Source organism: Trametes versicolor (genome assembly GCF_000271585.1).
Source record: "Trametes versicolor FP-101664 SS1 unplaced genomic scaffold TRAVEscaffold_13, whole genome shotgun sequence".
NCBI lineage: Eukaryota > Fungi > Basidiomycota > Agaricomycetes > Polyporales > Polyporaceae > Trametes > Trametes versicolor.
Window position 1 is genome coordinate 176,891 of NW_007360333.1, and position 17,630 is coordinate 194,520.

At 57.7% G+C, this 17,630-nt stretch overlaps 8 protein-coding genes across 8 annotated transcripts; 5 read left to right on the plus strand and 3 right to left on the minus strand.

Moving 5' to 3' along the window:
• Positions 1 to 637: 637 nt before the first annotated feature.
• On the minus strand, positions 638 to 1,103 carry TRAVEDRAFT_52978 (uncharacterized protein; the record flags this gene model as incomplete). Its single annotated transcript, XM_008045949.1, has 3 exons — positions 638 to 775; positions 827 to 955; positions 1,020 to 1,103. 3 exons carry the CDS (start codon positions 1,101 to 1,103, stop codon positions 638 to 640), a joined length of 351 nt encoding a protein of 116 aa, XP_008044140.1.
• Positions 1,104 to 2,609: 1,506 nt separating this feature from the next.
• Positions 2,610 to 3,316, plus strand: TRAVEDRAFT_52979 (uncharacterized protein; the record flags this gene model as incomplete). Its single annotated transcript, XM_008045950.1, has 4 exons — positions 2,610 to 2,967; positions 3,019 to 3,096; positions 3,147 to 3,206; positions 3,261 to 3,316. The coding sequence occupies 4 exons, from the start codon at positions 2,610 to 2,612 to the stop codon at positions 3,314 to 3,316; spliced, it is 552 nt and encodes a 183-aa protein (XP_008044141.1).
• Positions 3,317 to 3,742: 426 nt separating this feature from the next.
• Positions 3,743 to 5,082, plus strand: TRAVEDRAFT_24043 (uncharacterized protein; the record flags this gene model as incomplete). Its single annotated transcript, XM_008045777.1, has 2 exons — positions 3,743 to 4,309; positions 4,360 to 5,082. 2 exons carry the CDS (start codon positions 3,743 to 3,745, stop codon positions 5,080 to 5,082), a joined length of 1,290 nt encoding a protein of 429 aa, XP_008043968.1.
• Positions 5,083 to 5,437: 355 nt separating this feature from the next.
• TRAVEDRAFT_155314 (FSH1-domain-containing protein) lies at positions 5,438 to 6,901 on the minus strand. The gene is made up of 10 exons (XM_008045951.1): positions 6,813 to 6,901; positions 6,720 to 6,753; positions 6,617 to 6,659; positions 6,328 to 6,560; positions 6,252 to 6,268; positions 6,145 to 6,181; positions 6,030 to 6,091; positions 5,793 to 5,977; positions 5,573 to 5,730; positions 5,438 to 5,519 (listed from the first exon to the last, which is right to left on the minus strand). The coding sequence occupies exons 1-9, from the start codon at positions 6,842 to 6,844 to the stop codon at positions 5,588 to 5,590; spliced, it is 786 nt and encodes a 261-aa protein (XP_008044142.1). The 5' UTR covers positions 6,845 to 6,901; the 3' UTR covers positions 5,438 to 5,519; positions 5,573 to 5,587.
• Positions 6,902 to 7,504: 603 nt separating this feature from the next.
• TRAVEDRAFT_40295 (amidohydrolase) lies at positions 7,505 to 9,663 on the plus strand (the record flags this gene model as incomplete). The annotated part of the gene is made up of 12 exons (XM_008045880.1): positions 7,505 to 7,666; positions 7,725 to 7,914; positions 7,983 to 8,010; positions 8,063 to 8,434; positions 8,489 to 8,578; positions 8,632 to 8,780; positions 8,843 to 8,936; positions 9,006 to 9,088; positions 9,147 to 9,232; positions 9,291 to 9,306; positions 9,369 to 9,547; positions 9,619 to 9,663. 12 exons carry the CDS (start codon positions 7,505 to 7,507, stop codon positions 9,661 to 9,663), a joined length of 1,494 nt encoding a protein of 497 aa, XP_008044071.1.
• Positions 9,664 to 10,352: 689 nt separating this feature from the next.
• Positions 10,353 to 11,387, plus strand: TRAVEDRAFT_52983 (uncharacterized protein; the record flags this gene model as incomplete). The annotated part of the gene is made up of 1 exon (XM_008045952.1): positions 10,353 to 11,387. One exon carries the CDS (start codon positions 10,353 to 10,355, stop codon positions 11,385 to 11,387), a length of 1,035 nt encoding a protein of 344 aa, XP_008044143.1.
• Positions 11,388 to 12,147: 760 nt separating this feature from the next.
• TRAVEDRAFT_134605 (uncharacterized protein) lies at positions 12,148 to 13,476 on the plus strand (the record flags this gene model as incomplete). The annotated part of the gene is made up of 1 exon (XM_008045953.1): positions 12,148 to 13,476. The coding sequence occupies one exon, from the start codon at positions 12,148 to 12,150 to the stop codon at positions 13,474 to 13,476; it is 1,329 nt and encodes a 442-aa protein (XP_008044144.1).
• A 143-nt stretch (positions 13,477 to 13,619) lies between these two features.
• TRAVEDRAFT_52985 (uncharacterized protein) lies at positions 13,620 to 17,627 on the minus strand (the record flags this gene model as incomplete). The annotated part of the gene is made up of 3 exons (XM_008045954.1): positions 13,620 to 15,378; positions 15,790 to 17,511; positions 17,563 to 17,627. The coding sequence occupies 3 exons, from the start codon at positions 17,625 to 17,627 to the stop codon at positions 13,620 to 13,622; spliced, it is 3,546 nt and encodes a 1,181-aa protein (XP_008044145.1).
• Positions 17,628 to 17,630: the final 3 nt, after the last annotated feature.

Below are 17,630 nucleotides of genomic sequence, written 5' to 3' on the forward strand. Positions count from 1 at the left end.
GTCCCTACCGCCTGCCCTCTACAGTCTACCCATCGTAATCCAGTCACCTCACAATACCCAACCATTCAGAGATGATACCTTTATACCCGACAGACCCTAGCTAGGCTTTGCAATGCTTGTCTCTGCCGCGCGCACATCGGTCCCTAAGTGCGGCCGCTCGCCTCACCCTCGCTGCGTCCTCGGTCTTCACCTCCTGCTCGCTTTCTCTGCTCGGCTGCTCACCCCGTGCGATCTCGTCCGCGGCATTATCCAGCATGCCCGCGTCCTCCGCCATCGACGCATTCGCCCCCGCATCCGCCAAGGCACGAGCTGCAGTGCCAGCGTCCGCCGCCGCCTCGCGATGCTCCTCGGTCACCCAGTATACCGCTGCGTTCTTCTCCAGGCCGTATGCGAGCGCTTCGTACACCGTCCGCTAGCGCTTCTCCTAACACTCACACACCTCCTACGCGGCACAGTTCGTCGGGGGCGCGGGATGAGCGCGCGGGGGTCAATCTGCGCGTGCAATGGCCCGTAGACATTGCAGTCAAGGCACGACTGTGGATTATGTGTGTAGTGAGAGCTTGAGCGGGTTGCGGATTGAGTTGGAGGATGATGAGCCGGCGGGCATGAAGATGTGGAGCAGACCAGGGGAAGAGGGCTACGGGGGCGGAAGCGAGCGCAAGATACGCGCAGCCTCGCAGAGCATCGGACGACCGCCGTCCGGGAGCGGGTGGATGGTGTGTTGCTCGGCCCTCATGCCCAGTTCCGCGTGCGTGGGCGACTCCCCGTCGCGCTCCTTAGCAGGTCGTTCAGCAGCGAATCTCGACATCGTACAGAAATCACGTACGATCGGTTCCAAGTCTGAGGAGGCGAGGAATTCCGCGAGGCTACGCACGTATTCAAATATATACACACCGCCGTAAGGGACCTTGAGAGGTTTGAGCTTGAGCGGCCTCAGTGGTTTCTTGAGCCGCTCCTTGTAGATAAGCTTCAGCTCTTTTGCTCATCTGGACGTTGGGTGCACTGAGAGGTAGGAGAACGAGGGTAAGGCCTGGGGAGGGCTTGTTCGGATAGCTGGGGGAGTCTGCGTGGTCGCCGTGTGCAGGGAACGAGGGCGGGGTCATTCTCGGCATGTGTCGGCGCAGCGGACGCTTTCCGGCCGTGACTCCGAGTGGCTTGCAGCCTGTTGTCCGGCATGCCGGCGACACAGGGCCGTCTTACCGGCCGCACCGCCCCAGAACAAGCGGCGCAGCGCCAAGACTAAGAGGCTCTTCCCTCGTTTTTCCCACGCGTCCGCGCAGCCTCACTTAAAGTCACCATATACCTTAGTTGCCTCGCCTCGCCTTTTCCCTCCTCGCTTCCTTCCACCATCTCTACAGTGCCCACCGGTACCATTATATCCTCCTCAACAGGTGAGTGCATGACTTTTGAGACATTGTTATCATCAGCACGTCGTCTGAACTCTGCATGAGGTCAAGTATAGACCCCGTGTATAGCTCAGGCGTTCTTGTATCGCACATGCATCCAACACAGAAAGTCTAGAGCGCAGAAGCCGACCATGTACGGTGACTCTCCATAAGCTCCTCTCCATAGCGCTCCAGAACCCCCGACCCGCGTAAAAACATCACTATCACTGCGGCCATTTTGAAGATGCGAATGTGAGCTTCCGTAATGACGTCATGATCATTGTATCGCCACAGCGACCGTTCACTCTTAGGCCCCGTTCGGTTGCGCAGGGAAGACAAGGGTCGGGTTACATATCACAGACTTGTGGAACACATCAAGTCTGTGGAGCAGCGCCCGGACAAGGACTATCGAGACGGACACAATATCCAGTCACCGACTGTGACGTCCGGGTTGTTACAAGGGGAGAGAACGGTGATTCGTGTCCAGTTGACGATTGACATTCGTGTCTCGTTATAACTGCTGAGCAAAATGCTCAGTGAGTTATTGACACGCCATCCCCAATTTTCCGACGATGCAGAGGCGAAATATGGATTGTACGGACATCGGAGTGCCACAGAACCTACGAGGAAGTGACAGTCTCCGGGAGACGGCGCTGAAGTCCGTCAGCCAAGCTTTGGCGCACCGGCGTATTTGAGGCCTCATGCGGTCTGTCAGCGGCCTATCTGCAAATTAAGGATTTGGCGCGTAACCCTTGTCTCCTCTGTGCTGCCGAACGGGGCCTCATAGTCTGTTTTTCTCGCTACATGGAGAAGGTGCTCGTTCTTGTCCGAGTTGTTCTGCAGAACAACGAGACGACCATCGATGCTCCAAGTCCAGATGCGAAATATAGGTATGTCGATGGAAGTCAGTAGTCTTGCCAAGCAAAGCTCCGACTCCATTGTCGTGTCACCCCGTCTCACTCCGCCACCCCGCGAGTAGCCCGCGGCGGTTGCATGACGAGTAATGGCAGGGCAGCGCGATGCAAGTGGGGTTACAAGTTGATCATCAAGTACGAGATGGGCCTTCTCCCTTGCAGATACAGCCGTGACCGCGAGAGCAGCTCGGTTGCATCGACCAAGGCGGCAAGAGGAAGGGTGCGACGTCAGAATGATATGTTTTGTCCTTCACCTACATGGTCGTCGTTGTTGTGTACAGCTGCTGATGAGTTATATCCACTTTCAGTCATGACCATCACGGCGCAGCCCTACGCAATCATCGCCCCGAGCCCCACCTCTTGCGAGAGCGACCAGAAGGGGTGCTCCCACCAGCATGACGGCACGCCCCCTGTTGCTCGGCGGTGCCGCTGTGATCGTGCGCGATCCCGCCGCGTTGTTACCGCACTCCTGCTAGCCGTCTTTTCGTTCGCGCTCTTCCTGCTGGCCTCGTTCCTCTGGAATGCGGTCTTCAATGAGGGGTCATGGCTGGGCTCGCTCGGCCTGACTGAGGATGGCTCATGGAGTGCGTGGTCCGCTATGACCGGCTTCGTGAAGAGACAGGCGACCGACAGCGGTAGCGGACAGAACACGTTCATAAACCGCAAATGTATGTGACATTCATGCTGGCGCAGGAGATTCGCTCACACCATTTGAACAGATTACCTCATCGTCGTGTTCGTCGGACTCTTCCTCGTCGTCTTGGCCGCAATCTGTCTCAGCGCGTGGTGCTGCCGTGGTATGTCTTTCATTCTGTCCGGATCGTGTCGTCATCTAACGATTTCGCAGGCTCCTTCGAGAATCCGCTCTGCTGCCCGTGCTACCTGTGCGCTTGCTGCGGCGGCCTTGGTATGTCCGAATTTCCATTTACAGTCCATCGACATCAACTCATCCGTCTTTCAGCGTGTCTGGAGTGTATCGGATGTGGGCTTTGCGCAGAAGGCTTGGACAACGCCTGATCGTGGTCGCTTGCGAACGGTGCACGTTACCACGATGCCGGAACATCACGACCTCGGACTGTTTTTCTGAGATTCTCACGCCCATTCACGGATATCATGGACCTTCTTGAACGCTCCTCGGACTGTCGCTCTCTTGTTCTGTATACTTTTGACACGACCATGTTATGATGATGATACCTCGATCTGTATCATTTTGCTTCGTATTTCAACACCTGTTATCGCGTGGTTCTAGATGTTCAAGGGTGAATTCATTTCGAGAGCGCTACTTGTCTTGGTAATGTCAATTTCAACTCCGAGATCGCCCTCCACCACGCTGCCTTCTTCTTTTGCGCAGGCGGTGGACGTGCACAGGAATGCCGGGATAGGCGTCCTTGCCATATAACCCCCAGACTTTGATCCCGCGCCTCATGCACGCCCCATGTCCTCATGCCACCACCACGACTACGACACCTCCTAGGGCGTGGGCACCAGGCTCGCTCCGGCGGCGCTGGGCCCACCAGCACCGAGCCCTACTTCTCCGCGGAGAGCAGCTCCTGGCGGAGCCCGGACGACATCCTCTCGATCCTGATGATCATCGGCGGCGACATCGTCCAGCGCGCGGTCGCGCAACTCGCGGGCAGCGGCCCGGGCCATTTCGCGCCCGTCGCGTTCTCCTTCGGCTGGCTCGCGTACTCCGTCTCCGCGCTCACCTCCGCGGTCGGCGACGGCCGCCTGCTGCCACCTCCCGACATGGCGGCGTACGTCGTGAACGCGGGCACGGGGTATGTGCGCGACAACGCGAGCTGGGTGCTCGGCCGACTCCTGCGCGACCACGAGAAGCGCACGTTCAAGGGCGGCTCGCTCACCGTCGCGTTCTTCCGCACAAAGCCGAATGGCAAAGCCGGAGTCCCCGCGCGCGACTGGGTGTACTGGTCAGGCGTGCTCGTCATCCTCGCGCAACTCGCGATCGCGGTCATCCCTGGGGCGCTGGACGGGAATTGGATCCCGCTGATCGTGACGGCCGGCGGGACGGCGCTCGCGCTGACCGCGACCGGCTGCCGCAGTGGCGCGAGGAGAAGTATGCGGCGCGCGTGGTCGATCCGGTCAAGGGCCGCGAAGTCGTGTGCATCACGCGCGGGAACGGGAGTACGTTCGCGATGGTCGTGATCAGCGACCGGACGGGCATCCGGCTGGAAGACCTCGCGGGCGGACGCGACAAGCGCAGGACGGTCACATCGGTCATGTCCGCGGTGCTCTGTGTGCTCTGGGTCGTCCTGCTTCTGACGGTGGAGGGGCTCCAGGGAGATGCGTGGTACCTGCTCGCGGTGGGCGGTCTCGGGATGGTGCAGAATGTCGTCGCGGCAGGCGCGCCGCGCCGCGCGGACGCGCTCGGCTTCCACTTTGAGCCGGCTACCAAGGAAGACGTCCTGAAAGAGAAGAAGGTCATACAGACCCTCATGAAAGCGGAAGAGAAGGAGCCTGGTGTAGGACTTGCTATGCTGCCATTGTTTTTCCCTGGAGACCTGCGCGAGGACGAGAAGAAGTACTGGGACGTCAAGAAGGCGGAAAAGGCTGCGCGGGAGGTGGCAGCAAAGAAAGCGAAGGAGGCAAAGCAAAGGCTTCCGGAGAAGACCCCCGGCGGGAACTTGCCCGAGAAGGACCCGAAGGGCACCCCGATTGTGTCGTTCGTCGCAGAGGTCCCTCCCACACCACTGGTCCCCATCACATCCCGGCCGAGCAGGCGGAGAGCGGATACCGCCGCTACGTTGGTGGATGATTCACGATGAAGTCTCACAATGCTGACCATATCGTCCATAGCTCGTATAGCTCAGATCTGTGTAGTTGATGATCGTTCAGCTTGAAGTTTCCGTGCACGTCGTGTTATTGTAGTGTAGTGTACCCTGGAACTCACACCCACGACTGTAATTCCCCATGCAAGGCATTCTGTAGATCAATGAGATCATTTGTTGTACTCTTAACTTTCTAAATAGCACCTAGACTCGTGTCCGAGCCTGGGGAGTCGGTACCTCTGCGACGGAAAGTCGCCGACGTTATTCGCTAGAACCAAGTTTTCCTTTCTGTAGCTGGACTTCGGTGCTTCGCCATCATATGAACGAAGTTCTAAGAAAACTCCGAGTGGGTGTTGAGATTAGACTTGCCCGGCCTTCGCGCTAATGACCGGCGCCGCGATATTGATATTAGCGGGCATCTACACTGGTGTACACTGTGGCAGTTCTCTTCAGCGACAGCACTTCTACGTCCGAGGTATATACATACCTTCTGTCTACGGTTCTAGGGTGCGGGTGTCACAGGCGTAGCAACACCTGATGCAGGCTGTGAGCCAGCGGCAGACGGCGACGGCACATCGCCAAGAGGGTCTTTCATGTACGCCTTCAAAAAATTCCTCCAGTTCGCTTTCGAAGGCACAAAGTGGCCTGCACATCGCACAGTAATGAGCATACGAGACGCGCAGCACTGGCTCACAGCCATGACGCACCTCCGTCGTGATACTCCACGCGACTGTTCGTTGAGATGTCTATTAGCAGCTTCGTGCGCTCCTCCACGACGAGGACGTCGTTCTTTCCGAGGATGTGCAGTATCGGCGTCGAGAAGGATGGCTCGAAGATCGCGTCGCAGAGAGGACTCCTAGGCCTGAACCCAGCAGCCGCTATGCAGAAAGTACTATGGTGAGTTAGATAGAGTCGTAGGTAAGAAGGAAGATATAAATACGAACAAAGGCGGGTGAGGGGGCTTGCCGTCCACAAGGACGGGCGGAAACACCTCGGGTCTCTCCAGCTATGCGATGCCCAGGGTCAGGCCAGGACAGCATGGATCCGAGATTGACATACCAAAGCCGTCATGATGGCTGCCATTCCTGCTCCCTGGCTGGAAATAAAGCGAGATTAGGCCTGTGCGAGATGCCACCGAGTGTAGAAAACTTCCTAACGGCCCTTACCTGAATCCGAAGATGCCCTGCGTATGCGACGACAATCAGCACTCATATAAATAGCGCATTTTCCTCCAGTACGAACATCGTAATGATCCTTGACGAGATAGTCACGCAGCAGCAGGATGGAGTCCTCCAGGCCGTCGGTCTTCGTCCGCGATCCGTCGACGCTCCACCAACCTCTGGGCGCCAGCGCTGGGTCGGTCTCGGCTGCCGCTTCCCCGGCACCAAAATCGTCCAGCGACTTCGCCTCAGATGACGTTTGGAACGCCTCAGCGAGGTCTGCGGGGCTAAGAACATGCGGTGCATCTACGAAGACTGAGAGAAATGCTCAGTTTGCGTGTTCGCCGGATATCAGAGTATATCAAATCTACCAAGGTCGACATCCTTGCCACAGGACTTGCGAAGAGCACCGAGCTTTGAACACCCTTAGTATATATTTATACGTCAGACGCGGACGGGTAAATCCGAGCTCACTCGTTTGCTGAAGATCGTAGCGCTTTGAGCGTAACTGTGGCCCGAGCTTGTCAGACTGAAAGTTCCGCTACGGTTGATAGCTATGAGACCTACCCGTGAAGTACCAACACTTTCTTAGCAGCCATAATGCTATGTTCTCGGAATATACGAACGACCTTCGAGAAGGACTTTGACGATGGTGGTGGGGAGGAAAGAAGAGGTATGTCGGATTCGGGGAATCTTCAAGTACAGCGGCTGACTCAAGCGCTAAACGATTCCGCAAGACTTCCGTCTAGCGCCCAAACCTTTCCTCCTCCTTTCTCGCTCACTTGAGGCTTTCCGAGATTTTGACTCATGCGAACTCTTTCGTCGGTACCGATACCTATATTTTCCGCCATGGCCTACGATGTCACTTGGAGAACGAGTAAAAGAAGCTCGCACTTGCTTGCTTGATGCTGTGCCTGTGCCTGGCCCGCCGGATGCCACGACGTCAAAACCCGGGACGCTTGCGGTATAACGGCAAATATATTGGTTTCACAAAAGTTCAACGTTCCGTGCCGGGCTGGTTTAAATCAAGTTCAAACTCCCCTAAATGGCGTGGACATTTCATTCAGGCTACAACCTCACCAGTCATGATCAAATTGGTGCCGCTTTCAAGTTCCTGCGATCCCCTCGGGATATTGGTCATCTAGGTTAGAGTGATTCCCGTGATGCTTTTTCTGATGATAACGCTATGTAATGTCCAACTTGCCAGAGTCGTTGAACCACATTGACAATTTCACCAGCCCAGTGAAAGGCCACCAAACATGGTAAAGTTGTCGATTTTTGCCTTGCAGGATCCTCAGGCTGGGTGCTTTTCTGCCCTTTTCAAGCCCCGTCGCGACGCCCACAAACATGACATCGAGGAAGAAGCGGTTCCCACTGCCCGGCCAAGTATCAAGCTTATCAAGGCTCCCGGGTCTGAACTGGTAGATGCTCTCGAATATTCTTGGGATACTAGACTTATGCATGCCTTTCGCGCCGCAGCCACCTTATGTCCAGTTCACGCACGGATGGTATGGCTCAATTGAGGGCCAGAAACCTTCCGTAGCGTCGCAGCAGGACGAACCTCCATCCTACGAACAGGACCTGTTCATGCCCGAGGTCGTGTCGACCATCGAACGCAAGGTGAAGGAGCTCTCCCCAGAGCTACGCAAGCTCAGCCTTGACATATGGAGTACGTTCTTTTCATCTGACTGTGCTGCGCCTCTGGCACGCTGAATTGACTGCATCGCATTCGCACAGACAACCCGGAGATCATGTGGGAGGAGAAGTGAGCGGGTCCAGGCTCCATATCCACCACAAGTACTGAGTCCGGTGCATAGATACGCTCACGACAGGTTGACAGCGTTCATGTCCGCGCACGGCTTCTCTGTCACGCCCCATTACCTGGGCGTCGACACTGCCTTTCGTGCCGTGTATGCCCACCCGTCGACAGGCGGCAAAGCGCACAAGGGAGCGCGCGTGATCGGTGTGAACTCGGAAATGGACGCACTCCCTGGGATCGGGCACGGGTGCGGCCACAACCTCATAGCCATCTCTGGTGTAGCGGTGTCTCTGGCCATCAAGGCCGCGCTGGAAGAGCACGACATCCCTGGGACGGTCGTCCTGCTCGGCACGCCAGCTGAGGAAGGCGGTGGAGGTAAGATTACTCTTCTCGAGCGAGGCGGCTACGACGATATGGACGCTTGCATCATGTAAGTGCCGAGCCAGTTGTCGAGCCGCTGGAGAAGAATCAACGTCTTCCTTAGGAGTCACCCAAGTTCCGGCCCCGACAACTTCTCTGCGATCTGGCCTGGCGTTGCGTGCCAGCCGATCGATGTCGAGTTCTTCGGACACGGGTGTGTACAGTACCCCCAAGGACGTTGACCGGTCATTTACGACGTTCGAACAGCGCGCACGCTGCAAGCGCGCCATGGGAGGCGCAGAACGCGCTCGACGCTGCATTCGTGGCCTACGCCAGCATCTCTGCATTGCGCCAGCAGATCAAGCCCGACCATCGCGTGCACGGCATCATAGTCGGCCGCGACTGGGCGCCGAACGGTGCGTTATGCGAGTCGGGGGCTCGTAGCAGGGCGTCGTGTTCAAGGCTGACGGTGAGGCAGTGATTCCCGATTATGCCAAGCTGCGGTATATCGTGCGCGCGCCGACCTGGGCCGAGCTGGAAGTCCTCCGCGGGCGCGTGCGGGACTGCTTTGAGTGCGTGCCGAACTTTGACCGATCGGTGCCTCGGCAGTAAATTTGAGTCTGACCGCGCCTTCGGCTCAGTGCTGCTGCGCTTGCCACTGCGTGCAAGATCAAAGTCGAACTCGGAGTGGGGTACTTTGAGCTCCGCAACAACAGCGTACTCGGTAGGTCACAACCCCCTGCAGTATCAGGCGATGCCATATTCAACGTGCATTATTATAGGTCAAGAATACGCGAGCGTCGTGGGCGAGAAGTACGGGATAAACACCGTAAGCTCGAGCGACGGCGCGAAGTTTTCGACGGACTTTGTAAGGCCATGTTTTACTTCCTGCGCGCACCGTACTTTTCTGATACTTCCCCTTCCAGGGAAACGTCACATTTGGCAAGTAGACGTACATGCACGTCCTCGTAAAGTGTCTGATCGAACTCACCGCCTCCCCTCAGCGCTCCCTGCTCTTCATCCAGCTTATTCGATCCCTACCGAGCCGAACGGCTCCAACCACACGCCTCAGTTCACAAAGTCAGCGGGCACCCCAGAAGCCCACGATGCTACGTTGAAGGTCGCCGTGGGCTTAGCAGCCACAGGTATAAGGGTCCTTGCGGATGCGGAATTCGCGCAGAAGGTCCGTATCTCCGCTCGTTACGTCGTTTCCCGTGAACTTGTCATCAGAAACATTTACCTCGGATTCCATAGGTCAAGGCGTCCTTCGAAGACTCACAGAAAGGCGCTACTATGTGAGCGCTATTACGCCGAGAGAGACCGAAAGCATGCCTCGTGCTGGGGGCAATGTCGCGAAGCTTCAGGTACGTTTTTATGCGTGCATACGTCGGACATTGATGCCCGTCTCCTGACTCTTCGCTAACGCCCCTCCGCCTCTATCAGGTAAATTGTATACGGAACACGAATACGACTTGTGGTCGATGGGTGTAGCTGTGCTTCGCGATTATATTCGGCTCAAGGAACAACGCACTGTTACCTCCGATCGGCCCGCTGTTACTGTCTCGCGCATCGGTTATACACCGCCTGCTTGACATTATGAGCACACTGTTGCATCGATACGCCGCAAGAATAGTCTCTTCGACGGACACCGCACGCGCTTAGAGCGGATGTTCAATACACCGTGGCGATGCTCCGGCGCTGACATGGGCCGGCGCTTGGTCGTGCGAGGCTTCCTCCTTTCGTTGATCAGATGACTAGTATCACACCTCGCCTTTGTGCTGAGATCTCCCCAACGACGGGTCTGTCCACAAAAGTCAGGCATGAGGTTTCTGACATTCCATACTCATCGCATTATCTAGCCCTCAACACGTCGCACAGCCTCTTGAGTCGCTCGAACATATAATCCGCGTTACTTGCTGCTTGTTGAGCTCTACAACCCACCCAACCCTCTCTCGAGCCCCGCAGCGCAAACGCAGCACATCTTCATGATGAGTACTCTCTTCTTTCAAATCAGCGCATGGAACCCCAGTACCATCCTGCCCATCCTCATGGTGCTCGGCGCGGACGTGCTCCGTCGGTCCCAATCGGTCCCAGGTGTCGCGCCATTCTCCATCGGTTGGCCGGAATTCCTGCTCGACCTCTTGGCCCGCGGCCGCTCTACCCTTCCTGTAGAGTCGCCCTGCACAGTTATCAATGCCAGGTCCGGCTACGCGCGTACGAACCGCTCCGCCGTCCTCGAGCACCTCCTTCGCAGCCACAACACCACCCCTACGCGCGGAGGCCTCACTCTCACTTTCCTCTACACTTCCCAGCGTCCCGGTATCCCTGGTAATGATATTGTCTCCTACACTGCGCTCGCCACCGTGTTTCTCCAACTCGCCGCCGCCGGCGTCCTCCCTATCCTGGGTATTGGTTCCGACCACATCCTCACCATCACCGCCTCCGGGACTATCCTCTCGACGGCCGCGGGACTCTTGCTTCGCCGCCAGCAACAGCGCGAGCTTTGCACTGCGCGGGAGGTGCCAGCATCACGCCGCGACGTCGTGTGCATTACCAGCGGCAATGGCAGCGCCGAAGCGATCGTGGTCGTCAATGAAGGCGGTGGCGTGCGGATCGAGGACCTCGCCGCCGGCCGCGCTGGCCAGCTCGGCATCGCCGGGAGCCTTGGCCTGGGGGTACTCGTCGTCCTGTGGGCGGCGGTGCTCCTCGCGCTCACCGCGCTGGAGTCTGTCGACGCGTGGTGCGTGCTCGCTTTGTGTGGCGCGGGTACTACGTACACGACATATGCCGCGAGGAAGTGGCGGGGCGGAGCGGCGCTCGGATTCAAGTTCGCGGAGGAGAGGAAGACAGTGGTGCGGGCGGACAAGGTGATGGAGGTGCTGATGAAAGCGGAGGAGCTGGAGACGGGAGTCGGGTCCGCGCTCCTTCCCGTCTTCTTCCCTGGAGCGCTGAGGCCCGAGGAAGAGCTGTGGTGGACGGAGAGGAAGCAAGCCCTCAAGGCCACGAAGGGCTTGAAGATGTAGCCGCCTGTGTACTGCGGCGACCTAACATTCCTACTATGGTAACCCTCAGATCCCTACCATGAGCACGCCTACCCTGCGTCCCAGAGTATAAGTCTATACTAGGGGGCGGCGTCGATTCTACCAGGATTCCTATTTCACGATTATAATTGGAATGCCATTACCCTTAGTATGACGTAGTAGGAGAAGAAGTGCACAGCAGATCCCACCACCAGTACTGCATACTAGAAAGCCGACCAGCGATCAGAGAGATACTCTATACAGTGTATTAACGTTCCATGCAGTATGTTCGCACTGCTTGTCAGAGTGCAGGCTGCTGCCCTCTACACATGAGGTGGACGGTAGCGGCCCGGAAGCAACACGTGCTGCTGCGACAGGAGGAAGAGGTGCTTGTTTGTCGTTGTACTTGACAGCATGTCGTGCCTCCAGCGCGAGCAGCTTACGCTATGTGCTGCATGTGATGGCAAGGTCTACTGATGCATTAGCTTGTAACTTCAGAGCCGTCGAATCCGAACCTGGTCAAAGCTTGTGTTCTTTCAACGTGGTGGACCTGGCCGGGGGAGTTATGAAGTTCTCTGCCTGTCACACGATGGGCTGGTGGACTCGATCGTACTTAGAATCCTTTGCTCGCACAGGTAATGAACATGCACAGCGTTTGCGGATACTACTACGTGTCGACCGCAGGACTGAACGTCTTACCTTGCCAGCTATATGATAACAGCGTCCTCCGGGCCTAATCCAGCATCTCCTCACTGCGTTCTCGATGCCACCACCACAGCTACGACGCCTCCTCGGACACGAGCACCAGGTTCGCTCGGGCGGCGCTGGACCCGCCAACACCGAACCCTACTTTTCCGCGGAGAGCAGCTCCTGGAAGAGCCCGGACGACATACTCTCGATTCTCATGATCATAGGCGGCGACATCGTCCAGCGCGCGGTGGCGCAGCTCGCAGGCAGTGGCCCGTCGCACTTCGCGCCCGTCGCATTCTCCTTCGGCTGGCTCGCGTACTCCGTCTCCGCGCTCACCTCAGCGGTTGGCGACGGACGTCTCCTTCCTCCCCCGGACATTACGGCGCAAGTTGTGAATGCGCATTCGGGGTACGGACGGGAAAACGCCAGCTGGGTGCTCAGTCGCCTCCTGCGGGACAGTGAGAAGCACGCGGTCAAGGACAGCCCACTCACCATTGTGTTCTTCCGCACGCGCCGCAATGGGAGCGCGGGCTTCCCCGCGCGCGACTGGGTGTACTGGAGTGGTGTGCTCGTGATCCTCGCGCAGCTCGCGATCGCGGCCATCCCCGGGGCGCTGAACGGGAACTGGATCCCGCTGATGGTGACCGCGGGCGGGACTGTGCTTGCGCTGACCGCTAGTGGCTTGCCACAGTGGCGCGAGGAGAAATTTCGCGCAGCGCGCAAAGTAAAGGAGGGCAGCCGCGAGGTAGTGTGCATCACGCGCGGGAACGGGAGCGCGTTTGCGATGGTCGTCATCACCGACAGCGGAGGAATCCGGCTTGAAGACCTCGCGGGCGGGCGGTTCCAGCGCACGGTGTTCACCTCAATCATGTCCGCGGTACTCTGCGTGCTCTGGGTCGTCCTGCTTTTGGCGGTGGAGGGTATTCAGGGAGATGCGTGGTACCTGCTTGCTGTGGGCGGCCTCGGGATGGTGCAGAATGTCGTCGCGGCGGGCGCACGGCGCAGCGCAGCCGCCCTCGGCTTCCACTTCGAGCGTACGACGAAGGACGACGTCGTCACGGACCTCACGGACAAAAAGGTGATGTCGACGCTGCAGAGTGCAGAGGAAAGGGAAGCGGGTGTGGGACTCGCCCTGCTTCCGCTTTACTTCCCCGGAGATTTGCGCGCGGAGGAGAAGGCGTATTGGGAGCAGAGGAAGGCGGCCACCAACAAGGCGCAGGTGCCTAAGAGCCTAGAAGCGCGGCCGCCGAGGACATCTGAGAAGAAGGTCCCCCAAACGAGGGCTGACCCCGCAGAGAAGGATATCGCCGAGTCAATGCCTTCAGTGTCGTTCACGGATGATGCGTCGTCAAGTCAGACACATCCCGCTGCGTCTGGACACTGCGGTCACGTTGGTCAATGATGCATGTTGATGTCCCCGACGATCTCTATTATTTATGATTGTTCAGCTTGATGTATCCAGTCATGTATACGCATAAGGTGGAATATTTTCCGTACCGTACTAAGACATTGTACTCGCCCATTTGGTTGTTCACCTTGAACGACCTACCAGTCAGGCTTTCCGGGCACGTACACCAATGTTTGTACAGACGACCCGAAGAACTCCGAATACGCCGCTCTTCTGTCCTCGAAATGCTCCCCGGACCGATGGTTGTCCAACTGAAAGTAGAGCTCGTCCAGGGCCCCGGCCCTGCCTAGACAAGATATCCTATCCTCCAGCACCACCTTCAGCGCAATGGGGAGGTAGTTGTCTGCGTCGAAGCCCTCGATCCGCAGCGACCGCAACTTCGGCAGCAGGAGGCGCTCCTCGGGGCTCGCGCCAGGTTCAGGCATGAGGCACGGAGTGAGGCTCTTGTAAATGGGCACCGCGTCGTCGTGAGTCCCGATCCCACGAATGGCGAGATGCCGAAGCTGGGAGAAGGGCAGGAACATGGCAGTCCAGTCGACGCGGCGGATCTTGTGCGCCGGCAGCTCGATGCGCAGATGCTCGAGGGGCGCGGTGCGGAGGATGTCGAGGACATCGTCGGAGAGAGGGGGCTCTCTTACGCGTGCCGTGTTGTAGTCCGAAATCTCCAGATCGAGGGTGAGGCTTGAATGAGAGTCGCCGCAAGGAGTGGAAGAACCCGCCGCGAGTTTGCGCTTGCCGTCGTAGAGGTATGCCTCTGCGTGCGTGAGGTGCGAAAGGAGAGGCAAGCCGCTCCTGTCCTCCGGCATCAGGACTCGAAACCCTTGGACGAGCTCTGCAGTATGGTTCTCGAAACCCCGGCATTGAATCGCGAGGTGTGCCGTAGATGGGAGGGAGAGGACGGAGAGGATGTGTTTCACCGTCGAACTCTCCATTTTCCTGAAGGAAAGCCGTCGAAGACATGGCATGGCGACGCGCTCGACTCTCGCGGTGAGATTTGAATGCTGAGTAGTCGGACTATGACAGGCCATTTTGACGAGGCTGAGCTCCTGAATGCTACTGGCGCAGGCCTGCACAATCATGGTGAGCATGTCCAACGTGAGTTCGGGCTGCATCAAACGCTCCCAGCCGTTCAGCTCTAGGCAGGTCAACTGTGCGAAGATGGTCGAAGGACAAAGGTATATGCCGTGGACGGAAACAGCCTGAAGTTTGGGGAATCGTTGAGGAGAAAAGTCGATCACCACCTCGTCACGATTGGGATGTTGATTAGGTATGGCGATTGAAATCGAGCTCAGGGTAGGCATGCGATGTTGCAGAAACGCGATGAGCGGCGATACGCTGTTTCGACCAAATACTTGCAAAAGGAGCCCAGAGATGCGGTGTACGTGTGGGGTGAGGAGCTTCAAGGCTTCATCGGCTCGGTGGAACCTGCCAGTGACCGAGACGAAGATAGGGACGCTCTTTGAGCGCGCGAGAGCAGTGCGGAAGTAGTCCAGGCAGCGCCCCGTAACGACTAGGTCGCACCACAACCTGGGAGTGGTAGCTGCGACGACAAACCAGTGACGACAAACCCGCAAGGTGGAAAGCCACTGCAGCCGACTCGCCGGTGTCTTCGAATTTGAATAACTGTCTTGAAGAGCCCACAGGATCGCGGCAAGCATCTCGACGGGGAGGGAGTTAATCGGCGCGTGGGTATTGAGGAGAGCGTTGGTCCGCAGGAGTTTCACCTCTTGTTTCCTCTTCCCTTCCAGTAGAGTAGCGTGGCAGAGAGTCTCGTCTATCGGTGCCAGAGCGTCTACATCGGACTCTGATTCGGAAGACGGAAGGCCGTAGTATGGTGAATGCAGGGCGTCAGCGCGTAGCCTGACCGACAAATCCTCTGACTTGGACATTGGAAAGCTATGAGCAATGTAGCCTTAGAGACTGCAGGAAGACCAACAAAAACAGGACACTGTCACACATACCGTACTTTCGACGAACTTTGGCACCGGTATACGTTCTAGACTAGCCGTTTATGCAGATAAAGGTGGGTGTCCGGAAAGAGGAGGTTGGGACTCGCAGCCTGAGATGAGTGGGGATGAGTCGAAGTTTGAACAGACCCGAGCCGAGTCGGTCTCTCAGGCCAAGCGCCGGCGTGACTGCGGTGGTGCACCACAGTAGTACAAGCTGATACAACTTCAAGACATTGAGCCGGCATCGCCTCCAATATTTTCGACACAAGAAGAAAGTCCCAAAGAATGTTCATGCAATCTACACGCGTTACAAATCTACCACATATCGCCAGTCTCATACGATACAACATCGACTAACGGCGCCAGGCGTTTCTCAACAGCGGCCTTCACCCGGAGAAAATGCGCATCATCGTTGTGGCAATCCAACTCCAGCTTGAGTTCCCGAATGCCTTCGTCCGGCCTGTCCAGCACCTTTCTCCTATTCTCCAAGCACGCGGCGGCGGTGTCCAGGAGCCAGCCCGTGTTCGCTGGCGTCCCCAATCCAATGATGTGCACACGCCGCAGGGCCGGGCACGGAACTATGTCCAGGATTTTTGCACCGAGCAGGCGCTCTCCGTCGTCCCCGCGAGCGAGCGCTGCCGGCGGCGTGTCCCCGGGATCCAGCGCAGAGAGGAGCTGCACAGAGACGTTGGATATCTCGTCGTCTTGTTCTACGGTGATGCTGAATGTGCGCAGCTTCGGAAAGGCCTCGAAAATCTTGCGCCAATCGGACGTGGCAGCGACTATGAGCGTCGTGTCGATGATCAAGTGCTCGAGCGGTGCACCCCGGAAGACGTGGACGAGGTCGTCGAGGCCGATTGGGACGGAGAAGTCGGCGTCCTCTTCGGGCATGACAATGGAGAGTTCGAGTTGGGGAGCGCCGCAAGGCATCCCTGTGTCGCAGAACTCAGAGTCATCGTCGTAACCCTCCAACGTGTGCTCGCCATCCATAGCAGTCACGCGCACAGCGACGATCTTCGAGAGGATGGGGAGGCCGCGTCGGTCTTCCGGGATTACCGCATGGAAACTCGGCGCATTTCCCTCCGGGGTGTCCGCAGCGAACGAGCAGAGTAAGGAGACGGTCGCCGTAGGAGGTATGACGATCGTGGAGAGAATCGCTTTCAAAAGCGGCCCGTCTGTGTAGATTATAACGTTTTCGAGCTGCTCCAGTACGACTCTGTTCTGAACCGAGACCGTCAGGGCCTTGCTGACGTCACATACGTACATGTGCTGCATCAGGAGCTCTTTGACGTTTCGCATGTTGCGCACGGCGTCCAGGAGCGCCGAAGTTTGGAGCTCAGGGTTCTTCCCGAGGCAATCGTTGATGTTGACCTTGCGCAGCTGCGAAGCGACCGCGAGATTGCGGAGTACCTGGACGCCGGAGACGTAAACATCTTGTAACTGAGGGAAACGAGTCGGCGAAAGGTCCAGGGCCATTTCCAAACCAGAGATACGGTTGACGAACACCTGGAGAGATTGCAATGCGGGCATGTCGTTTTCCATGAAGGCAGCGAAAGAGGGAACGTCCGTCGGGGGTATCATTCCGAGCCTCAGCGTACGCAACCGATGTAGGTGGGGGTTGATGAGACCGGTGACGTCGAGTAGATTGTTCATGTAGGGTGTGATTGAGATGCTCAGTTCCGCGGCCCGAGAGCGGGCGAGGCCCGTCCGCAAGAGGTTGGTGCTGCCGCTGACGCTGAGGTTCTTCCAGAGCTTCGCAGCCGTCGACCCGGCCACGAACCAGTGTCTGCAGACCCGGAGAGTGTCGAGCCACCCGAGCTTTAGATCGCCCTGCTGTAGATGCGTGAAAACTTCGACGAGCAGTTCTACTGGCAGTCGGTTGATGGAGACGCCGATGTTCAGGATAGCGTACATGCTCTGCAGCTCCTGCTCCCGTGCTCGGACTGTTGCGGTGAGTTCCGCGCGAACGTCTTCGTCCAGTACGGTGACCAGGTGCATGTTCTCGAGCGCAGGGGCCCCGTAGTAGGGTGGATGCAGGCTTGAACTCCGCAGCGGGTCCAAGCGAGGGGTGGTAGTTGTGCTACCTCATATGTAAAGAAGTGAGACTTTACGCGGATGTTCGAACACATACCTCATCCACGGGCGTGGTACGGGCCAGTTCGACACGGAGCGCCCTACGTGATCAGAGGCTGCCATGGA